General features: G+C 35.8%; 1 protein-coding gene across 6 annotated transcripts in view; it reads right to left on the bottom strand.

The window, feature by feature from the left end:
- The window catches only part of LOC100313595 (FAT tumor suppressor-like protein), a 74,269-nt gene extending 52,833 nt beyond the window's left edge, over positions 1–21,436 (bottom strand). For all 6 annotated transcript variants that reach the window (XM_085497595.1, XM_085497596.1, XM_085497597.1 and 3 more), the window contains exons 1-3: positions 21,279–21,436; positions 14,136–17,497; positions 447–761 (exon numbers count right to left, since the gene is read on the bottom strand). In XM_085497595.1, the coding sequence (XP_085353721.1) occupies positions 447–761; positions 14,136–17,481 (3,661 nt within the window). In that variant the 5' untranslated portion in view covers positions 17,482–17,497; positions 21,279–21,436. The remainder of the gene's footprint in view (positions 1–446; positions 762–14,135; positions 17,498–21,278) is intronic.
- Positions 21,437–25,688: the final 4,252 nt, after the last annotated feature.

Below are 25,688 nucleotides of genomic sequence, written 5' to 3'. Positions count from 1 at the left end.
AATTCAGGATAAAGAGATAACAATCTGATTTTGAGAGTTGACTATAAAAAGAGGAGCCAATGAGCGATATGGATGAGATGTTATGGATAAATGAACTCTCATTGAGGTATTCCCATAGGGTTATTAGTACATCAATAAAGACTTAAACATAACAAGGTCAAGTTTACATTATCAATTCAAATTACATATGAAACCAAATATTCAAATTTCAAAGGGCCTTTTATTATCAGCAAATCAAACATGCTTAGTTGATAGATGCTGTTTAAAGTGCGGTACTTTCATGATTGTTTTTTTTTTAAATGGAAAATAGAACACTGAATCAGGTTAAAGCAAGACGAACAGCCTTCACCTGGCTGCCTGTTCCACCTGAAATCACACTGAAAGGGCTTGATAAATACGCATCACAAAGGGGGTATACCACATTAGAGGGATGCAAGACCACCTACCAGTGTTTTCATCAATCTTGAAGAATCCCTGTGGATTTCCACCTGAGATGCGGAAAGTTAACTTTTGGTTGCTACTGATATCTGGATCATATGCTTTAACTTGGGCAACTTCAACATCTGGAGGACTATCTTCCATGACTGATGGATAGTACACTGGATCTGTTGTCTGTGGTGCATTGTCGTTCACGTCGATCACATCAATCAGGATGTCAATGTAGGAGTACAGAGGTACAGCTCCACGGTCCTGAGCATAAACTGTCAACCAATAACGCTCCTGGGCTTCACGGTCTAGGATCTCAGCAGTATGTATAGTTCCTGAAATGATACAAATGCAGAAAATAAAATATATGGACTACAAGTCATTGAAAATGACACAGTCCCTGTTAAATTTTGGAAAGTTCTCTTTGTGCTCGTCATATTAAAGCAGAGGGGTTGTCATGAGCGTGTCCTTGAAACTTGAGTATCAAGTGGCGTATACAACAGATTATTTATTTACATCAAAACATGTGTTCCGTGTAGTAGTAATATGGCCAAAAATAAAAACAGCTGTTATTCGTCCATCTTTGATCTGATTATGAAACACACTGATATGTATGATGTATGTGCCAATACGAATGAAAATGGTACATAAATTGTGGAAATATAGTAGTAAGGCCAAAAAGTCAGATGGCTGTCAATCGGCCATCCTTGACCAGATTTTGAAACAAATTGTCATGGACATGCATCCTAACGTGTATAAAGTACATGTATGTGCCAAATTTGAATGAAAACTGACAGAGCATGTCCAAAATACAACATTTTCAAAAACCAAGATGGCTGCTAGTCGGCCATTTTGAATCAAATTGCTAAACCACTGCATGTGCATATGTCCCACATAAGGTACTAGGCACATGCAAAGAATGAACGGAATCGGACCACAGGATTCTGAAATATGACTCTGAACAGACTGACGCACGGACGGACCGACACACGGAGGGACGGACAGACTCAGGAACTCACGGACAGCTGGGGACATGTATCCCAACATCTATGATCTATGTACTAAATTTGAATGAAAACTGACAAAGCATGTCCAAAATATGACATTTTAAAAAAACAAGATGGCTGCCAGTCGGCCATCTTTGATCCAATTGTGAAATAAATCGTCATGGACATGTATCCTAACATGTATAATCTATGTACCAAGTTTGAAAGAAAACTGCCAAAGCATGTCCAAAATACACTATTTTCAGAAAACAAGATGGCTGCCAGTCGGCCATTTTGTACCATATTTTTTTTATTTGAAGAACATTTCCAGTAGAGGTGCATAAAGGCCAGAAATGTTCATTTTGTTGGGGATTTGCACACACATTGATTTTTCACTGGTTTGTAAAGAATTCGCTTATAATAGAGCAAATTTCATACATAAACTAATTTAAAATACTATTGAACCAAACATTCATAACTACAAATGTTAATGCAAGGTTTTCAAGAAAGAGAAACTACTTTATATACCTATGGAAGGACACCACTGAATACAATGTGTGTTTAAATGATGTATGAATACATTAACAGCACAGTGTGAAGCCAGCCTCGACAAACCCTGGCTAAATTGCATAACAAATTCAATCAATGCAGTTTTCCCACTGCCTTGTTCATCAACAGCTTGGCTAAAACCAATAAGCGTATTGTAACCCAAATTAGTCCCACTGGTGTCAATATCCAGCAGTAAGCAATCACTAAACTTAACACTAATCATGTTTTCCTGTCATTTGTCTTGTTTGAAACTGAATCTAGTAATGAGGACAAGAAAGTGGACATCATTATCTTGCTGATGATCTCCTGCTTGTTATCACTCAAACTGAAATTGACCTTGGCAAAGCTCATTTTAACAATTTGATAGGGATGTGTAATGGTTTTCAACACCAAGTTAGTTAATTGAAAACTGACCTTCAATGTTAACATAGGAATAAACCACTCATTTTCAACAACACGGTAAATCAGAAAACTTTCAGCACCGTAAAGATTCAAGATTTGATGATTTAAGAGTGCATTTAGCAAATGTCCATCACTGTGATACTGTCACTATGTTAACACATTGCTTGCTTGAACATTTTCATACAAAAGATATTGGCAATCCGAAGAAACTTTCAACGAGATCGATGTGTTAATAAGAACCCTGATAAATATTGCAATTTTTTCCTAGATTATCAACATTTTAAACAGTTAACAGAAGTTCAGCTGCATATATATATTTGTCCTTGTACAATGTAAATGTCTTGCATCACTCGGGAATGTAGGTAAGATTTTAAAGAGTAATTCAAAAAATCTAGAGCAGCAATGCTAATAGACTGTTAAAGTGTCAAAGGGGTTCTATTTTCATTTTCAAAATTACAGACATCCTCTGTTTACACCAGATTTTTTCCCTACACAAGTCTTGAGAATCTTTTTGCTCAGAAACTGGCTTTTATGTATTTGCTGTAATCACAACTATATGCAAATTAGCCACCATGCTTGAATAAAGCCCAGGAACAATTTTCAGCTATGAAACTATTTTTGAAATATTTCAAATGCCTACTTATTTACAGTGAGAGCTACTTCAGTTATGTGACACCTGGAGAGCTTCCCTCATTTCCACTCCGTAAATACTTGTATAACTACAACCTTGCATAATTCATTTAATGTAAAACTGATAGTTAGGTGCTATCAAATCTAATATTTTCCATAATATACAAGGGTTGGATGTCCCTATACAGTATTTAATTTACTGCTATAAACTTATTTAACTGCTGTGTTTTTTATAGTTTTCTAATTATGGAAATATGTGCCATTGAATATCCTGACATGCAACAAATATTTAGGTCACAATAATTAAGGTGGCTGTTGGCTACATCAGTTGTTAAGTTAAATGAGAATTGTATATTCTATTATGCAATAGTGGTGCTGTATTTATCCAAAAAATAACGAACCGCGGTAAGACATAACAATTTTTATATTTTATGCCGGAAATTATCATTTCACTTGTTTCCTGTTTTGGGATAAATTCCACAACAAACTAGCTACATTAATTACATTTTCTGATTATTATTTTTTAAATTGAATACATATGCACAATAATGATATTACAAAAGATCAATAGCAGTAGTATATGGAAACACTATATATGTAGCAAAAAAATATGTTTTTAATTTTATAGATATTTATGCATTTAGGACGAGGACAAATTGCTACCAGAGCAGGGGAGGGAGTACAGAAAAAGAAAAATGTGGTTATTTAATGAAATCACCATCTTATGCAATGAAAATCATCACAATTTACTACCTGACATGTATATAGAAAGGTTAGGGACAGACATCGGATACTAGACCACATTGTGCACATACACACCCCTTACTGACTATGCAATCAGGGACAAACACTGGATACCAGACCACATGTGCACATCCACACCCTACACCTTTTACTGACTAAATATAGTTTTCAACACACATGCTCATTTTAACAACTGTAACTGTTCTTGTTTATACAAGCTAAATGAGATGGAGATTTTTTTTCTCTCCCTGTCCAATCATTCTATACTCTCAAGATATCAAACAAATGGACAGAGAATTATTTGTCTGTCTATTAATGACTGTCTTGATAGTAACAGATGGTAACATTCTGGTATACCCTGGGCTAACGTTTTACTGGAGGACATGTTATTAATCTGGTATCCCATATTATGTTGGCATTCCATAACACTGAAAAGCAAACAGGGTGTACCTACAAAACTAAGGGTAGTTACAGTAACGGTCAGATATGGCAGTGAATTTGTCAAGGTCGTAAACGAGCAATTGACAAAGACTGCTTTTGATAACGCTACTACACAAATGAATGTGACGGCCTATACGGCTCGATAACTGTCAATTTAACTTTTGTAGATTTTTAAGAAGTGAACTTGGGTAATGTAGTAGTGGTACAAAGAACTCCAGTGTTCTTTAGATGAACTTTATATTAGAAAGCATGACATCTGATTAGTATCAGTTGATTTCATCCATTGTCTAGCCATGTGACAAGCATCAATAAAATGACCTGTAAGGCTAACTTGTGTTTTAAGATTTATTATGGCCAAAGATAGCAGCAGGCACTTCTTAAGGGAGTTCAAGCCAAAATAAGTTTTACAAAATGTTACTGAGGATATGTAAATGATTACTACAAATCAAAAAAAGTATGTATAATGATTTACACGAATTTTCTTCAAATATATAATTTAATTTAAATTTTTTCTAACAATATTAGGATTCATAAAATACAACTTTTTCATTTTATATTCGCTATAAGAACTGAAACAATTACAAAAAAGCTGAGTTTCGGGAAATTTTCATGAACCAATGTTATTGAAAACATGGTCTTATACTATTGAAAACATAAAGAGAATGACTAAAACCACAGATTATCAAACAATGGAACTTTATACATGAACTGCCAAACTGGAAATGCGAGTTTTGAGAATTTCTACAGACCAGTGCAAATTGGACCCCATCGATAGAAAAAAGCAGTGTAAAGTAGAAAGAATATAATTGAAATATTCTAAATATAATTTGATGGAATCATCTCTTTATCGCATATGACACACAGGGAGCTGCATCCGCTGACCTCCCCAGCACCAAATACTACATCGTAATCTGAATAACTAAACATACAACATAAAATCTTTCTTGCAAACTATGACTAATGGGCAAGACTGCTGTTTGCGAACAATGAGCAGTTTCCTGCACCCATTCACCAAGCCTGCTCTGATATGAAAAGCATCAAGCAAGGAGCGGTCGCTTTGTTCTACATAAAAGAAGGGGCACACGCTTTCAAATTAAGACCACTGAAGATAGGGTGAAGATGTTTATTGTTAAGGACAGGGGCAATCAATGGTTTTCATATAACCTGTTTCTACTGCATATACCAACCACTTAGACTACATCATCCCACAGCCATCACAATTAATTATGCAAATCTACGAGAAATCATATTAACAGTGAAGCAAGCTTATAAATTGACAAAAAAGTTCATGTGGACTTTTTGGTGACCCTATTCCTTTGTTGTAGATATTGAGGCTTTTACTGCTAATAAGTTTAGCCTAAATTCCAAATCATTAACAAGTCTCGTTATCTTCAACTAAAAGAAGTTCCTTTGAACTTTTGAGGAGCAGGCATACCATTGAAATGAGTTGCCAAGCATCTCAATATTGACCAGTGTGTTGTATGACAGAAACCAACAAAATTCAACTCTAGCTAACTTTCAATGCAGGTAGGTTAGGTCACTTGTTAGTACAACGCTAAGTTCATGGCTATCGGATGGCTTGACATCAACTGCAAGGGTTACGCTAATTACAAATTTAATTCAGAGAAATCTGTTAAAATAAAGGTTTTTTAATCTATTCCCTTGTTGTTATTGTTTTATCAGGGTAAATAATGTCTTCATGCTTTAGGCAATTTGAAATCAACTAAAAACAAAAAATAAAAGATGAAACTGTAAACATATGTTAGAGGTCTTTGTGACCAACCATTATATTAACACACTGAACACACAATTTGAAGGTCGTTTGATCTATTTGATATGATAAAAATGTTATCACCATATTTTGTTTCAACATTATAGAATTTGATGTATACCATAGCCATTTGAGAGTTTTTACTCCGTACAAATCATGGTTTTAGAGAAAATCATGTTATAATATGCCAAAAACAGGCATTTTGGAACGATTTTTATAGGAATCTATGTAAAAACACGATTCCTGGAAAATAAATAGTATTCTCAAGAATCTTCTAATAATTTATGTCAATCAGAATACCCATCTTATCTATAAAAATCATGGTAATCTAAATATCTTATCTAATACCCATAAATGACCTTCGTGGTACATGGTTTTCATTTTGAATGATCCATAACCTGTACACTCAATTGTGATAGGATACGAAAAAGTAGAATTGTTACAATCATACATGTGCAAATGAACAAAACAGCACCTTATTATTTAGAAATGACCTTGGTTGTGACCTAACCAGCTCCCATTAATATTTCTGGATTCCCAAATGGATATATGATATTCCAAAACATTTACACAAACATGATGGAATCAAATTTCAAATACAATTCAGAACTGAAAGACAACTCAGATGGTATGCTAAGTGAAAACATTAGCAATAACACTTAGTTGAAAATGACACATGCTTTTCATAAAAAGCTTTACAATATTTTGCTCAGCCCAAAGGGGGTTCCACTTTATAACAACCAATCTGCACTTTTCTCGGCTTTAATAAATTTCCCTTTTCAAAAATTTCTTCATTATTTTAAAAATTAACAATCTTTCCATTATGGTGTACACACTTCTGTCAACTTAGAAAGCTCAGGCTTCAAGGGAAACATTCAACAAAAAGAAACACCATGGTCACTGTCAGCAAACACCTGACATTGTGACTAAGTTTCAGCTATAAAAATACAACATTTCTGTTAAATAGTTGACACAAACACATGGCTGCACAAAAAGACGGGTAACGTTGTTTCTTTTTATCATACACTATTTATACCTCAAGATTAATATTGAGTGAGATGGTTTAAGATGATGTCATTGTATTCAATTGCAAAACCTACCAATTTGTCTTCTCTTAAAACAGTAGTATTAATAAAATCACCAATTAAAATACATTTCAGAATTCCAGTAACGTGCACCTATACTATAATCTCATTAATTTTTGTATCTATTGATTTGATAATTTGCGACCATTCATGAAGAAACAAATTTGGCAAAGTTCTCAAAGTTGCATTTTATAACAAATATATACACCATGAAATGTTGAGATGGTGGATGAGAAAGAAAATGCAGAAAATAAATGTACGCGATTCTCCTAAATTAAGTTAGATTTGTGAACAATAGACTCACATACTAAGAGGTTTTGTTTGTTCTTGTAGGTAAGTTACATTGTAGGTTTGTTTTTCTAAGAAATAAGATGCCACACTAATCTCAAAATGAAATGTGTGGAAATATGAGGACGAGATATCTACTTTCAATAGCAAAAAAAATAATTATTACATATTTTATGTTATGTTTTACGTTGTTCTGAAAGTGACATTTCACATATTTGTAAAGTGGGAATCTTTATAAACTGTTTACTTTTACAAAATTTGTTCAATTTTCTCTGATTCTTGAATTTTTTTCACACACACTACAGGTATATGCAGAGTAACAAAAAAATTGCTCGGCACTATAATGCAAAGATTGAAATTCATATGGATATACAAAAAATAAAATTCCTGCAGGCATTAATATATCTCATCGAGACATGAAAATATTATCAATAGAGAAATACTATTATGGGTTAAGAAGAGTTTTGCAGCCTCAGTGTACAACTTAACTTAAGTACAACATAATAGTAAATATATGGAATGTAACTGACAAGGGAGACTTCCCAAGGGTGATAGAAAATCAAAAGCACCTTGCCAGCTAACAGTGACATGGGGCAGGAAATTAATTACATTGAAAGCTTTGATTGATAACGAGTCACAAGGGGAGTAAGTTATCCAATCCAAGGCAAGAAGCGAGGAATATAGGAATTTGGGAACAGTTCAAGAAACCAATCTAAAAGATCTTATGTCTCCTTCCGCCCTGGGTGATTTAGCAGTCGGCTATTATAAAGATAGATTTATGTAAATTGCTGATGAAGAGGAAAGAAAAAGTGTGCAAATTTCTTTATCTTTTACTTTTTTGAGGGGAAGGGAGGGGGTGTGGTTATGCAAAGGCAGGGTTCAACTACATTGTATAACTTATAATTTACATACAATGGTAGGTTGTCAGTTATTGACATGAGGATATTCTCCAAAATTTCTGACACCTCCATGAAATTAATTGAGGCAGAAAAATACCAAGCCTGACTATTTGGATTTTGCACAGAGAAAGCCAGTAATACTGACTGCATAAATACAATGAAGTTGCAGTTTCACAATATTTCACACCAAAACAAACAGCACTGCGATAATGAAAAAAAGCTCCGATATACCCACACATATCGTGCAACATTTTACTCAGCTTTAGTAATTGCTATGTGTAGCCTCACCCTGGACATAAACCCTATTGGACAATCACGGAAAGGTGCCGCGGGTAGGCATGTTAACAATGTGTATGAATGAAAATTGGCGACATCAAATTTAACAGTTATTGTTGAAGAAGGCCAATGTTAACACACCTTCAGTACATACCATAAAACAGATTTTCAATACATCACACTTTTTCAAATGTTTAACATCCTTCCTATTGACAGTAATGAAATTCACAACCATGAATTAGAAAAGACCAGTTGACTTTTTCACAGCAATAAGGGGTGGCCAAAAATAACCACAACATTCAGAAATACATTTGCATGGAATTGCGCGTTAACTCCATATTTTGCTTCCCGGACTCCAATTATTAAAGAGGGACCCAGTTTTTCAGGCAAGCTGGGGTCCAATCTCTAATAAAGTTATCCAGGGTCAAATTTCAATTTTTCAAGTGGGACTCGTCTTGCCGAGAAACTAGCACAAACCCTGATTTGCACTACCTACTTGAGCAGTTTGAGACTTATTTTCTGCCTGTAAAATGGCCAGCTAACTGCCACTGGAAACACCAGGAAGTCATTTAAATCGAGCTAGAATGACTGCCATTAGATACTACATCATTAATCAATGTCAACTACTGTAAGCTAGCAAACTTAAAGCATAGGAGAAGTCAAACAAGCAATATTTGTCAAAAACCCAGTAATGCTACATGTAGACATCTTTATTTCATCTTTCACTGCTCTGCTGACATTAAACAGTATGCACTAGTGAGTTTGTCAGTGAAATTTCATCAATTCTCAATAACATCTCTTCTATTTTATAGTAAAATATTTTGTTATCTGAAATCCATCGTTTATCTTGTTTCCCACAAATAAATAAATCATAAGAATCCTTGCTATATACTTTAGATGAAAGTCTGTGCATTGTAAGGGAGGAAATAATAAATCCTAACTACTATTTATCCAAATATTACTGTTGACCTGACTGATAACCTGTATCTAATTTGAATCCTCATTCTGGCATCATGCCAGCTACATCTAGGTGGTTATATTACCAATATATTAATTGTTCCTCTATCATCTAACACTCTCAAGGGTCTTGGGTTTCATTTAATACATATCTAGCACACCACTCACAAACAGCTTGATTGACTAATAGTAACATTGGCTGGTGGTTGCTCCACCCATAAGGCATTCACATCTGCATAACTATGCATAACTTGATTAGGTCATAGGTTATTTCCATTTCAAACAACACTGTATAATAGTACTAATCCATTTTTAAAATGACTTGCCATTTAGTGTACATGTAAAAATTGGTAGACACGGACTAGTCTTGGTTTATTTAAACTTTCTACATTTTAGTTTCTGGAATACCTGCACGTATCTGACTTGAAGAATTGTGGGACATCCAAAGCATTAAAAAACAACCCTGTTGATTGCTGTATGATTAATATGAACAGTGGATCGGATAATGGTGCAGTGGAGGGTGGGTGGAGAGATACTTGGTAATCTCACAGGACAAAACGAGACATGACCACTAATAGTATTAGGTGTTCAAGACATAAACAAATGATCACTTCACTTGGTTTTCATTCCCCCAAAGAGACTGCCAACAGTACAGAGGAATTTCTCATCCCGATCTTTTCTAAATGTGACCAACTGCAAAGTATTGAATATCAAACTGCTTGTCAGTTGAATAATTCACAATAAATAAGCTGAAATCTAACTAGCCTCCCAAATAAATTAGGCGTCAATTCGGCATGACCCAGTAGTTACTGATAAAACATGAACTGAAGCAGATCTCCCTCTCAGTGTCATTACATGGACTATGGAATGCATTCAATATGCTCTGATGGCTGGTTAGCAATTACAGTCCTTATCCAGAGATGAAATGGCCTTTACCACTGGCATGACATGCTACTCTAGTCAAGCAAAACAATGTCTTTTAGTCAATCTTGTTGCTGTTAATTTTAACATATTAATATTTCATCTATGACTGGTGTTAGTAGAACCAGTAAGTAATAAAAAATTATTAGATGTCAAATTATGAAACTATTTCTAATCCCCCATGTCTATAATAAACTCCTACTCAAAACAAATTATTCAAGGTTTGCCAACAAATAGGTCCTGTCTAACTAATAAAGTTGGGTAAATATATAAGAATCTGAATGGTACGAGAAATTTTAAACACATTTCAAAAGCAAATCATAGGTGTGAATTAAAGTAAACATGGCCAGATTACTGTAAAATACTTCATTTTTGCTTGGAATTAATTTTCGCTATTTTTGTTAAAGGAATGATTTAGTGAAAATAAAATCCAATGAATAAACCTGTTTTCATATATTTTACATTCAACTCGTCAAAAATCGGTGAAAATAAATTCTGTAAAAAACACCCAAAAAGTCTATTCAGCAAAAATTAATTCCAGCTAAAATAAAGTATTTCACAGTAGTCCAATAACCGAGTAGTCATTTTCACTGCTAGTATTATACTTGTACACACCAGACTGGCATAAAATATGCCGCTTGACTAGTGATAGATTTTTTAATAGCAATATGGTGATATTTGATACTTCCCAAACAACAGCACAGAGAACTGCATGTGTACCCAAGTTATATGAAACACAGGAATTCCATTAGCAGGCCAACATTTTTAAATTATTGTTTATAAATCCAAGGCCATGTGGAGGGCACAAGTTGCCTTGTTTCACAAGGGTGGCTTATGTTCACTGAAACCCTACAACATACACCATCACTCAAACAGAAACAAGACATGGAGTAGTAGTAGCATGCAACATATCTGGACAATATTATACACGCATAACTTGCAAATAATAAAATATGGGAATAAAAATGTTTCAGATGTGTAGTTTGAAACTGTTACATTAGTTCTAAAAGTATTTCTAACAAAAGGAGTTAACTAAAACCTCAACTCTTCACTAATCAATAAATTTTAGATGCAAAACAGTATACCGATAATCATAGAAACCAATTGTCAATTTAAATTTGAGTAATGAGTTTACCCCGATGTCGTGTTACCATATACTTTTTGTAAAATGTACTAATCAGCTAAAACTGCTTAAATCGGCTGTCTCAAAGAATGGTCTCTCATGCTATCAATATTGGAAGCACAAGAATGAGTCTGTAAGTGTAGGATTTTGAGCTCAGTGGTGACGTCACATGTTTTTCTACGTAACCCATGTGATACTATTTGCCAGAGTGTTCAGTTGTTGCAGCTGTGAAAGATTCAAAGGACACCATACTCAGCTAATCAGGCTCCAATGATATAGGAGTAACAGTATGAAATCAGAAATAGTAGATACAAACAGTAGGACTTTGATTTGATTTTCGGAAGCTACATAGGCTGGGGGGATCACCTGATACCAACTTGAAATTTTCTATCAATAGCTGAAGGCTATCCACCAATGAAGAGGAAAAAGAAAATTTCCGGACAAAACAAAGGAACCATGGGGTGTACTTGGTTTAGGGCATCGACTGAGTACAGTCAGCTGTTTTTATGTTTGCTGTATTGTAGTTTTACTGCCTGGTACGGGTCAGCATGCCAATAAAATAGGTGCATGACAAAAACAGAATTCTTTTGCAAATTGTGAGGTAATAATGAAAGTAATAAAGTGACCTAACTCCTAAGATAAGTGTATGCAGGTATTTCAGATGAAGCTTGTGAAGTATATTACCTTCTTTAGAAGCTAAAACTGGATGCCACATAGAAGAATGTTACAACCAACATGAGTTGACTTAGATCAGGGGTTAAAATTAAAAATTAAGGTTGGACAATAAGAGGCCAGTGCCAATTGATGACATATCTGTCCATGATGAAATAAATTGAAATAAAAAAATTATTCTTGGTGCATCATCATAGCACTAAAACTTTTGAAGGTAATTTGTTTGGAACATCCATCACCCACCCTGCCGGTAAGCAATTTAATTAGATATCTTAAATTTACCTGTACACAGAGACAGGAAATTTATTTAAAATCTGCCTTTTTGGGACAGATGGACAGGCCTCAATTTTGACCTCTGTTGAAATAGGGATATGAAACCAAAAAAGTGGCTTTAAAAATAATGTTTTCTGGCCTTCGTGAAAAAAAAATGTTTCACGGAAACGGGCAGTTTGTGGGGGTATTTAAATACAATTGAGAAAGTAAGCAAATAAATATTTTCTGTAGTTATCAAAATATTGCAGTGTAAGCTAAATTACAAACATGAAATATTTTTTAATTTGACCTTTACCCTATTACATTTTATACCAGTTTCTACTCAATCAAAATATCAAAACTTATGACAGTTTCTGTACTACATTGTATATTAGTAAATTTGGGTCATGGCAGTTTACAAGTTTGGGCATGGACCATCATTACCAAAACATAATAATATTAAGTCATGTCATAAAATTAAGTCATGTCAACCTATTGACAGTTTTGTTTCAAAACACAATAATTGACTATTTTGGACAATGCTACAGGGCCAGCTGGACAAATTCAACTGTCATTACATTAATTTATCGATTTTTTTGAGTAATTCATGGTAAGTCATGGCTAACCACCCACAGTGTATTGTTACAGTAATGGCAGGTATAAAGCTATATGGGGCAGACATAATAAAACTAGCCCTATTGAAAGCTTTATAAAGCTTAGACTATCAAGTCAGACAGGACAGTTAAAACTATGGCGTTACAGCAACAAGTTTTTATCTGCGATATTCATAACGATAGCTTCAAAATGGTGGAATGGCTCAAAAAATACTGTAGAATACTTTATTTTCGCTTGGAATTTATTTTCGCTATTTTCGCTGAAGGGATGTTTCCGTGAAAATAAAATCCAGCGAATATACTTTTTTTCCTATACTTCACATTAAACTCATCAAAAATCAGTGAAAATAAATTCCACACAAAACGCCCAAAAAGCCTTTTCAGTGAAAATTAATTCCAGCGAAAATAAAGTATTCCACAGTATTTGTTGCATAGTGCAGAGGCTAATATACGCCAAAATCTGTATTCTGATTTATAAATTACAAAGGTCAATTTGTTGTACATATTGTAGACGAAATTGCAGTAACAATACAAGTCATTCATGTCTGAAGTTTATAACACATTTGCATATGACCTCACATCTATTAAGTTAATAACACAAGATCAAGATTATTTTTATATTATACTGTCTGCTTTAATCAAAGTCCACATGAAAAAATAACCCAGCTGCTTATGCAGCACATCACACCATATGCAAGATGGGGGAACCTACAGATGCTGAGATATTAATGCGGCTTTGTGAGAATAGTATTCACACTGTTTTTGTAGCAATACGCTTAATTCTAGATTAAGATCAATATTAAAACTTTTAATAGTATTCACACTGTTTTATATATAGCAATACGCTTAGTTCTAGATTGAGATTAAGATCAATATTAAAACTTTTAATAGCATTCACACTGTTTTTATAGAAATAAACTCAGTTCTAAATTGAGATCAATATTAGAACTTCACTCAGAAGGGTAGTGTATATCTTATCTCTACTTTCTTAATCTTTAATATCAATTTACCCAATTAATTTCTCTTTCAGATAGAATTGCATAGTTGCACCCCATTAATGATCACAAATTGTTGTTAGAAGTAAAGATAAGACACTTACCTGTATCATCAATCATGAATCTTCCTAGTCCGCTACCATCTCTGATGGAATATACAATTTTTCCGTCGCTACCAGAATCCTCATCCTTGGCCTTCACTTGCATTACCACAGTCCCTATTGGGGAGTTCTCATGCACTGATCCATTAGTCACATAATCATCAAACAACGGTGAATGAATGTTTTCATTAATGTCGATAACTTCCACAGCAATTTTACAGGTTGACGCCATTCTTGGTCTGCCGCGGTCTTTTGCTCGCGCCACAATATCATACACCTGCTGTTGTTCGTAGTCTAATGATGCTATCAGTCTTACCACTCCAGTCTCCTCATCAATCTCAAACTTTCCCTCGTCGCCACTGATAATAGAATACTTAACAATACCTCCGTCACCTTCATCAGGATCCTTAGCTTCAATAGTAGTTAATACGGTGCCTGCAGGCACATCTTCACGTATCTTTACTCTGTATGTTTCCGGAATAAACCGAGGTGCGTTATCATTCAGGTCCAATAAAGTGACAGTAACGGTAGTAATACTACTAAGTGGTATATCATCTGCAAGATCTTTAGCTTGAACTTTCAAAACATGAATATCAGTCACCTCACGGTCTAATGGTCTAGCGACAGTGAGTTGTCCAGAAACTGCATCAATAGTGAAGCTTTCAGTGTCGCTTATGATGGAAAACCGAACTTCCCCATTGGTTCCTTGATCACGATCTGATGCTTGCACCTGCAGGACGGTAGTACCAACTGCAACATCTTCAGTGAGGGTTGCTTCATATTGTTCACGATAAAATATCGGTTTATTATCGTTTGCGTCCAAAACATTGATCCTAATAGTTCTTTTATCGGTGTGACTAGGTGTTCCAAGATCAGCAACAGAGATGGTGAGATCATAAGCACGTGCTCTCTCCCTATCCAGTGAAGCTTGGAGAGACATTACACCAGTAAAAGTGTCAATTTTGAAACAGCTATCAACATTACCGTCTGCAATCACATACACCAATTCACCACTAAACCCATGATCAGAGTCTGAGGCCATTACATCAAGAATACTGCTACCTACAGGAAGATCTTCACTCACATCAACAGCATTGGGAATATTTGAATCAAACAAAGGTGAATACTTATTGGTATTGAACTTGTCACTGTATTTAACAAAATGGTCAATATTTTTATTATCTTCAACTGCTTTAGCCAATAATGCACTGAGCTGTTCTGCAACATGCGTAGGTCGACATTGCATCTGTATATTCTTTCTTTTAGCATTGATATTGGTATTTCTGTTATTCATTATTGTTATGTTCATGAAAAGGGAATCGGCGTAGTTCATTCCATCCTTAGCGGTGATCTTCAGGCTGTAGAAAAGTGGGTCAGAATTTTCAATAATCCGAGAAAGAAACAAGTCACCAGTTTGTTTTTTCAAATCAAATAAATTGTTTTCATTTCCTGATACAATTTCATAACTGATGATATTTCCGTCATCAAAGTCGAGTGCTGACACAACAGTTACGGGCTGATCAATTTTAGCATCACGAAGAATAACACCAATACAATCAACTTTTTCAAAGATGGGCTTATTATCGTTGCTATTCAGCAATTTGATGTTGACCGAGACTTCAGCTTCTCTGCGGTATGGTGATCCCCAATCAGATGCTCTGACTCTCAAGTTGTATGTTTTCCTCATTGATTCATAATCTAACAATTCAGTGGTGGTAATTACACCCGTGAAATGATCAATTTTAAAAGGCACAGTGTTCAGATTGGCAATAGAATAAGAAATATATCCGTTTTCTGCCTTGTCAGCATCAGTTGCATAGACAGTCAGCACAGAAGTATCCTGCGGCAAATTTTCCTCTACTGTTGCAACATACTCAGACTGGCTGAAAACAGGACTATTATCGTTGGCATCTTTCACTGCAATCACTACATTGGCAGTACTAGGTTTACTTGACCTTGATCTTCCACTATCCAGTGCAGAGACAGTCAGATTGTAGGCAGATTTACGTTCACGGTCAAGTTCTTTGGCAATGAAGAGAAACCCAGTTTCGGGATTGATCTCAAAATCATTTTCACTGTTCCCACTAATTATTTCATAAGTAATAATAGAGCCATGTGGGGCATCTTTACTCGTTGCAAAGATACCAGCAACTGGGGTATTCATAGGAGCCACTTCACTCACCTCTACAATGTAAACTGTCTGTGTGAATACTGGTGCTTGGCCTTTTCTATTAATTCTTACTTCAATAGTTGTCACAGAAGTCTTTGCAGGTGAGCCACGATCTGCAGCCATCAGGGTGAGGTTAAATCCAGGGATTGCATTATGCTCAAGTGAATTCTTAAGTTTGACAGTATACTCACTAGCTTGTGTACTAGGTTTACGTTCCACAACAAATTGATTTCCAGGATCTCCGGAAATAATCTGGACAAAATCAATCTCACCATTCAGCCCATAGTCTTTATCGGTAACACTAATAATTGCATACACACCTCCGTTTGTTCCTGGATCAAACATCAACGCGTGATGAACTTCAATTATTTCAGGCGAGTACTGGTTTACCTGTACTACTTGTACAGTCATCGATGCTGTACTGTAGGAGGTATGTCCTGGTAAGGTTGTTAATGACCTATCCTGTGCCATGACTGTTAATTTATACTCTTCCTCTTGTAGATAACTCACTGGCCTTGTCAGTGTCACAACACCACTGGTGGGATGAATGGCAAAAGTATGTGTGGACTGCTGAAAACTGTAGTACACATCCCCATTTGTGCCAATATCAGCATCCGTAGCAAATACCCTTGCAATACTTGACCTCACTGATGTATCTTCGGCCACACTAACAGTATAGCGAGACTGTTCAAATAGTGGTCTTAGATCATTAATATCCTCCACATTAATTATAACTTGTGTCCTTGCTTGCAAATTTGGTCCTTTTTTATTCCGTACAGTTGCATCAACTGTCAACTCGTACCTTTCTTGAACTTCCCGATTAAGTACAGTACTACGGCAGTTACTCTCCCGACTGTTTCTACATGGTGCAGTTCTTATCCTCAAAAAATAAAAATCTCCAACTAGGTTTCCCACAGCTTTGAAGAGTTTATCATCTCCTTCGATAATACTGAAAGTTATACCTATGGAAGGATCTGCTACATAAATTCCCATTTTTTCCTGGGGTTTGATGTACGTTTTAATTGGAGAGTTCTCAGATATTGTAGCATTATAAATATCTTTAGTGAATCGGAACAAAGTGGTGTCAAAATATGTCTGCGCTGGGGTGACACATGCAAGCCACAGACAAGCATAGAATATCACCATCCAATTCCGACTTTGCCGTGCAGAAGCCATCATGTAACAGGGTTTAATCCTGAAAAAAGAAAAAAATAAGAAAATTAATAAAGTTATAGAGGTCATACATAATTTGCATACTGAAGGGCTGAAAATAGTTCAGTTTCCATGCCTGCAGAAAAAGGGAATCTCTAAAAATATTTCTACATTTGATAAATGTCACACTGTTAGGCTAGGAATGCATTGATGGAGAGATATTTGGGTTTTAAAAATAAAGATGTTTATTTTTATAAGGATTGAGCTGATAACAGTAGGCACTCACAAGTAGAATGATAATGCATTAATGAAGAAAATGAAGCTGCTCATCAAAGTTAACTCACAGTCAGCAATTTACTATACTCTAACAACTGATGATTGTGTACATCTATGTGAAGAACAAGCTTACTGACAATTTATTATTACACCATCAAATTTTCACTTGCTAAAAAAGCATGTGATTTAAGAGAACAAAAATTTCTCTCACTCAGTGAACCCTAGTGAAAATTGTATTGCTTTTCCAAACTTTCCAAATTTGTCTCATGCCAAGTAGAAGTAGTCGCAATGCATGTACAGTAGACATATTACGGAGGGCAAGACTGAATTTCAATTGTAACCCAAAACACAACAACTCAAAAAGCAAGCAAAAAAAGCAAAGTGCAGTTTGCTGTTTAAATAAAGGCCAGAGTTAAAATTCAGTTTGCTTTGGTTTATTATTACAAAGGTACATTGTGGTTACGATTAGCATAGAACATATAGCAATGGGTGGGCAGCACAAGGCAGGTCACTTTGGAGTGAAGTGGAAACCCATCCACTTCTATACAGGATGTAACAACAATTTATTCACCTTATACAGGAATTCTTTACTTGCAGTAATAACAGAAATCACCTTGAAAAATGGGGTATACTAACAAAAACACACCCTCTCAGCCATTTCAAAACACAGGTCATAGTACTCATGGAAGCCATTTTTTTTAGTTACAACCATCAAATAAACTTGTATAAAAATCCATATTTTGGCATTTTTGATGAAATATCAACAGCTGATAACAACTAAACATGCTTGTTGCACGCACAGAAATAAAAAGACTGAGTTATGAGTGAAAGTACAGAGGCCACCCAGGCTTGTTTGAGCTGTAACTGACACTAGAATCGGTATTGTAACCAGCAGTGGTGAATAGACACCTTCTTATTTTGACCCAAACACCTCCAAACTATACATGAAATTACAAGACTTTTAAATGTACATGGATCAAGTTATTTCCCATGCTAGTATTTGCTGATAAAATGATACTTTTAATACTCTAAGGAGAAGAAAAAGATGGGAGTAAATTTGTTCTAATTAAAGTAAGCATTGTACACACTTCAGCTCTACATGTACATCCCCATACAACAAACCACCCAGAGAATAAATATAATGCAAAGGGCTGAACATATTACCGTTCAAGACTTTCATTTCTCAACTATAGTTTAACTAAACAGGATTAAATGAATACTGTAAAATACTTTATTTTCGCTTGGAAGTAATTTTCGCTATTCAGTGAAAATAAAATCCATTGAATATACCTTTTTTTCTATATTTTACATTCAACTTGTCAAAAATTAGTGAAAATAAATTCCATACAAAACACCCAAAAAGTCTTTTCAGCGAAAATTAATTCCAGCTAAAATAAAGTATTTTTATTTTACAGTACTACAGAAGGAATAATATCACTGCAATGGGTTTTATTTTTGTACACTTAGCAATCAGCAAAATATAGAAAAATAAAACTCAACAAATAATCAAGCTTTACAACAGATGAGTAAACAATTTTCTTGCAATTTGATAGCTTCATAAAAAACAAATTTTAACGAAGGTCACCGAAACTCCCTGCCTTATAATTCACCACAGAAAGGTCATTGAGTCTCCCTAATTTATTATATTAACCAGTGAAATTGTTATTCAATTGCCACAAATTTTCAAAGTTTGACTTATGAAATTCATGTTTCAAAATTATATCTTTGACAGCATAGAACATACAGCAAAGGGGGGTCCACTCAGGAGCGAAGTGGACAACCATTCACTCCTTTACAAAAAGGTAACAGAAATTCACAGACAATTACACCTTCTGAACCCAAAAAAAATGTGCCCTAACTACTCAGACCTCTGTACATATGTTCCAACATTCACGCAAGAGTACCACATTTGCTCTATTAGTAGTACTCATTTGAATAAAATAAGTGTTTTTGACTGAATAAAAAAAAACAATTAAATGTCCTGCATTGCTCAGTTATTTACTTCATTATTTTAATCAATCTAAGACATTTTTAAAAATTTGAACCCTGCAACAAAACATCAAAGATAAGATTATCTAATTTCTGTGTGCCAAAGTGACGCATCAAAATGGCAAATAATATCTGGAATTAGTAGCAGTACAAAGAGAAATCTCTGAAAGACATTTGAGTACTAGTACGGTACATGAATAATATGGCAAGAAAATAACAATGACTTGGTAGATAGTTTAATTCGTAAGCATAAGTACTTCAGAGAATCAATACATCTAAAAGTAACACACCCCACACAATTGCATTACACATCTATGTTAAAAATGGAAGTAACCAGTTTACATTTCTAAAGCTATCAAGCTGATAGCATTGTTCCTATTGGTTCAACATAATTTTGGTCAAGATGGCTTCCACTCAAAACAGCGTCTAATGGTTTTGGTCAAAGTAATGCCAATTTTTCGCTTAAACAAACTAACGATGAACTGAGAATAATAAAGAATTTTACACACACTTTCAATTTATGTTAGGAGCATGCAATAAGTAAACTGTGTTTGAAATGGATAATTTAGAATTAGACATGGCGCCAGTGATCTCATGGATTACACCTATTTTCAGTAATTGAATATTTCCACAACAGTAACTAAATTGCTGACAGCGCAATAAATTCTATTTTTAAAATATAAATTTTAGCCCCAAGCAGTGAAATCAGAAAAAAAAACATTCACTTCAAATAATCCAAAAAATCAAATTTATTGTTATCCTACGTCCGGGTCCTACGCAATAATTACTCACTAAAAAATGGTCCTCTCCAGACCTCAATGCCGGAAATTATCACAGTAAAATATGGATATACACTTCAAATTGAGGCACTGGATACCTTGCTACAACTAGTATTTGCACAGACCGTGCAGGTGAAAAGAAAGAAATCCATACGGAGACTGATTGATATTGAGATCTCCTCGCCTTACAGAGCAAACCAGTTTTGTGGAAATATTATTATCAACATCGCGATTTGCGATTTGAGTTTTCTTTATGACATGAAATCAATACTTATTTGATCCGTTTTACGGCAATCAAAGTTATACTTGTTAGATAGTATGCTATTCTTATAGATGTGCTTCGAATTTCAATGACTTGTCAATTTATATGAAGTTTCTTTGCTTTGAAGCAGAGTATTCACACTCACACACACCACACGACACTGAGGGCCACGATCGGCGTTGAAACCAGTGGCTAAACTGTACAGCACTGCACTGGTCACGCGTTGCAAACCCAACCGCATAACGCTAGCATGAAGCAATTCTAACTTAATTCATTGTAACCACAATGTCACTCGATCTGCAATGATTCTCACTTATCGTGAACATTTAAAACTCTCTGAACAAAGGGGGGAAAATCAACAGAACTGGTACAAATCAAGCGACATCCAAAGTGCATTCTTTTCGTCAGTATGGAGTTTGTACAACAGTCAACACGGTCCTGCGACCGAAAATGTTTTCAATTTTTATACCTCCTGAAACTGTAAATTTCTAAAGAATAACTCAACAAGTGACACTCACCACTTTCCTATATGTTTCCAAGAAGGCACAAATACGAAATATCCTCGGAATGTGCTGAAAAACTGAAGAAATCGACACGATTTCTCCCCATTCTGCCGACATTACATTTCCAAAACGGTAGAACATTAGCTACTCAGCTGAAACCGAACAACTTCCTGCGCAATGGTCAATGACTTCAATAACCCTACGCGCGCGCACTACTTATCGTCTAAATAACCCCAAAGAGTCACTTTTCGCGAATCAGATGACGAAGTCCTGATAGATCCATTACATACGAATATAATATAACGTTTGTAGAACACTACATGAGTTCCAAATATCGAGAAAAGTTAAGAAAGTTTTGCGCATTGATATCTCGATATGTTAGCTCCTCCCCTTTCCAGTGACGAATAGCTGTCAATAAAAGACCATTCTGAAACTTCAGAAAATACTGGCGGACGGCTCCGGGAATAAAGTTTTTTATCTGCACAATGTCTTGCAGGAGCAACTTTATCTTCGACCATCAGATTTATTATTGTTTGACTATTTCATTGAACGCAGTGTATGTAATTGTATATTCGCTTATTAAGACACCCAAGATTTACGTGACTGTTCGTGCCTTTTATCAAATGTATAAAGATGGGGGGGGGGCTCGATCGAGTCTATTGAAAACATACCATTTGTGAGAATGGGGTTGACACAAAAGTACAACTGCTTGCTTTGCATGTACTAGCATAATGCCAGCATTATAATGCTATTCTCCGACAGGATAAAGGCCCTGTTTGTCCTCGTACACTCTGAAAGCGGGTCAAATTTGGCTTTCCAGTGTATATGACCGCTGGCCAATCAACGAAGTTAAAAACTCACCTACCCTACCAGCCTCGCGCCGTAGGTGCGTTGTCATAAAAAGAATTTTTTTCGGGGAATTTCTGTACACGTATTCCAACATGTAAACGATCACGTCTATATATACATGTATATATTTTTTCTCGCGTCTATGCACAGGTTTGCCCCAACATCGAAAGTGTGTTTTCAATATTTTCCAATCATGTAATCGTTTATCCGACACATTAACGTCAAAAAGCGGCCCATCTGCGGTTTTCCCGCGATATTTTGCCATTTCCCATTCTCCACAATATTCTAAAACATATCAAATTCGCCAGAAGAGGCTAAAGCCAACTGCTCATACCTGTTGAAATATGACCTCGACGGCAAAGGACTCGGGTATGCATTACATAGGAGAGCCACCAACTTGACGACACGAGGTGGAAATGGACACGGTACATCGTGTTTTTTAACTCTCCTCTTGAGACTCATTGACTACCTGACCGCAAGAGAAAACAATAAATGTATTCTAAACTAATTAAATAAGAAAACATTAAAATTACTAACTCATCGACTTCTTTACAAAATGCCAGTGAAGCTCTGTATTTTATGGCGCAGATATTATTTTTTTTCCTCATTTTCGGTTCACTATAATCTGGTTGCTATCGATGTAAACTGATTCATAATTCGGAGAAAAAATGCGTATTGTTTCGCCGTTATAAAAAATCAAGTGCAACCGGAACCAGACTATGGCGGGCGCTCTATCCGTGTCGCGCGGGCAAAACGCCTAGACGTGACGACCGTGACAAAATGAGTATGTAAATTTGTAAAACAGGGGAAGGGGCATAATAGTCTCCTCGTTTACGTTGCAGAGTAAACTTCAACGGCCAAAAGAATAAATACCGTCAATGGGACGGACGGAAGCCTTTTGATGAATCACTTTTCACACTGAGGTGCGTAGTCCACTGCTTGACTTCGAATGACCTTTATTATTGAAACCACGCCCTTCCTGTATTTACAGCCCTATACACGACGACTGCCGGCGGTAGTAGTATACGACTGGAACTCATCGTACCCACAAATACTTTAAAAAAAATAAAGCCGTAGACAATATATTAACACACTGTCCAGGGTTAACGAGTTTGAAATGGAAACATTTTCACACGATAACCAGAGAGCTAAGCATTCAGCTCTGTCATTGTTTGGCATCATTAAAACCATGATTGCACGATTTTGTTTTTAGTGATATATAACAAATCTGTTACCCTTAGCATATTTTCCATCCAAGACATATCCGGTGTTAAAATAACTTTCTGGATACTTCAACTACCTGTCATAAACGCACTTTTGGCGCCCGCTGCCGAAGGCGCCAGTAGACGTGACACTTGTGTAAGAAATCCCACGCACTTTTGACTTTACAGAAGCTTGGAACCTTCACAAACGTATCGTACCTGTTCCGCTGGTAGAAAGAATACACCTGGTGTACAAATGGGTAACTTTCTAGCCATACCAAGGTATACTCCGGCCCTGACTCTGGCCATTCCATAGTCAATATCCGCATTTCATTTTAAGAGTCATGCCAACACAACTCTGACCGTCGTGGCTGTATTTACGCCGGCAGCGACTACCTGAACATTAATTTTGTGTCTCCGGGAATAAAACGAATAATAGTTTGAAATCATGTCGCGGCACAGGAAACAGCAAATACCATCGGGTTTGCTTTTTGGCTCTTATTTTTGTGGTGATAAAAACACGTTAGTCAAGCTACCCGTGCCTTTGGTCGTATATACCGGAGCCGTGTCAGTGGTGCATACGTGCAAGGTACGCTGTTGTTGGGGTGATACTAGTATATTCGTGGGAACTCACGGAGATTAGAGATATGTTATAGTCGTTATAAGCGATAGTAACAAGGTATCCATGCATGGCTTCGACTGTAGTACGTTTGTTATTGCAACTGCCAACCCCGGTAGAGTTTGTCACATAAAGCATTCAACTGAAATCGAGTCAAGAAACAAATTCCCTTCTACCAGAAAAAATAAACTGCACCTATCACATCGGAATAGTAACATCGGTTCATGTATGTCGATAAATAAAGATAACGTTATAGTTATAAATATTACTATTGTGAAATTTAATTATGTGTTGTTAGTGTTGGAAACATGTAACTTTTCACAACAATGAATACGCGGTTATTCGTGACGCAACATAAAACTTATAGACGAAAATGTACTCAGAGAGAAAGACACTGCACATAACAATAATCCGAACAAGTATCGTATCGGGTCCCCAGAAAATTCATCCCTAGGGAATATCATTTTGCAATTAGTTGCATTTGTCAAAAATTCTGCCTTCAAGTTGACATACACTTGAAGAAATAAACAACAATGAACCAAATTCAAGTTGCAGCCTCTGATAGTCCAGGTTTTCTGGACATTATAGAAATACAGCATCTCAGTGGGTGATTGTATTGGACAGCCAAAAAGAGGATCTGTTGACCCTATAACTTGTCAAAATGGGACCCTTTGACCTTAAATTATTAAAAAAAACGATCTTCATACCCATTAGGCGCTGGGCTTATACATCCGTCATGGTCCAACCGTTCATCGTGCCCCGAGGGACACGGTAAGAGGTGGGAGTACAATTCTAGTTCATATTCTGGTTCGCAAAAAAAATAGAAATAGAAATAACTATAGTTACAAACCTTGAACACTGTACTACCGGTTTTAAAAATGATGTATGAAACCTTACGAACGTTTGCAATCGCCGCGGGTGCGTCGTGCCTCTCGGCAACTGGACCGGGTCGAAATATGATACACCGCAACACGAAGTTATCAGTACAATTCCGAGTAAATGATGTCCGGTTTCAGATTCGGTATTAAATCATGCCATTACATCAAATAAATCATGTATGTGTAACATGTCTTTGGAAATCCACCAATGATAAAGGAATGTGATCGCTACTTAACCACCATATATTACGGACTATTTAACACACAACCTATTTATCACGGGTGTACTAGAACACTGTAAATGGTTTACTAATATTTGTCTAAACTAGGATGCCCCAGAGCTAAAAACTGCACACCCTGTTTTAAGAGTTATATTTCATTCATTTTGTTGGTTCTGGGGACACTTGAAGTTATTGGAGTGGCCAAAGTTTAAAAAAACAGAGTCCGCAATGAAAAGTAAAATGTATTATCAATGCAAAATTAAACAGGAGAAAAAGTTCCGAAGTAAATGCTCAGATGTAGTTAGATTATATTCATAACCGACACCCCCTTAGTGGTTTCCCGGTTATATAGTGGTCCACCCGTCGGACACGACGTTATGAAAACACACCATGTATATGCATATATACTAGTATATATATAGACTAGATGCAATCTGTGATTGTAAGACTTTGACAAATCTTCTCTCGAAATCGCATACATACAAGCACCGTCCCACAGTGTTGAGGGACAGTGATACAAGGAATACAAACCTTTCTTAATAAAATATATTATTTTTCGATAGTTAACTAATAAAGATAAATTATGTTTTTTGTTGCTACAGTACAATGCGTAAGTACCGCAGCGTAGCCTCGTCATTTGCCGCAGGTGTGTTCTC

This window comes from Saccoglossus kowalevskii, chromosome 4 (genome assembly GCF_978046115.1).
Source record: "Saccoglossus kowalevskii chromosome 4, keSacKowa6.1, whole genome shotgun sequence".
Lineage (NCBI taxonomy): Eukaryota > Metazoa > Hemichordata > Enteropneusta > Harrimaniidae > Saccoglossus > Saccoglossus kowalevskii.
Note: the sequence above shows the minus strand (reverse complement) of the source record. Positions and strands in the feature narration are given on the sequence as shown.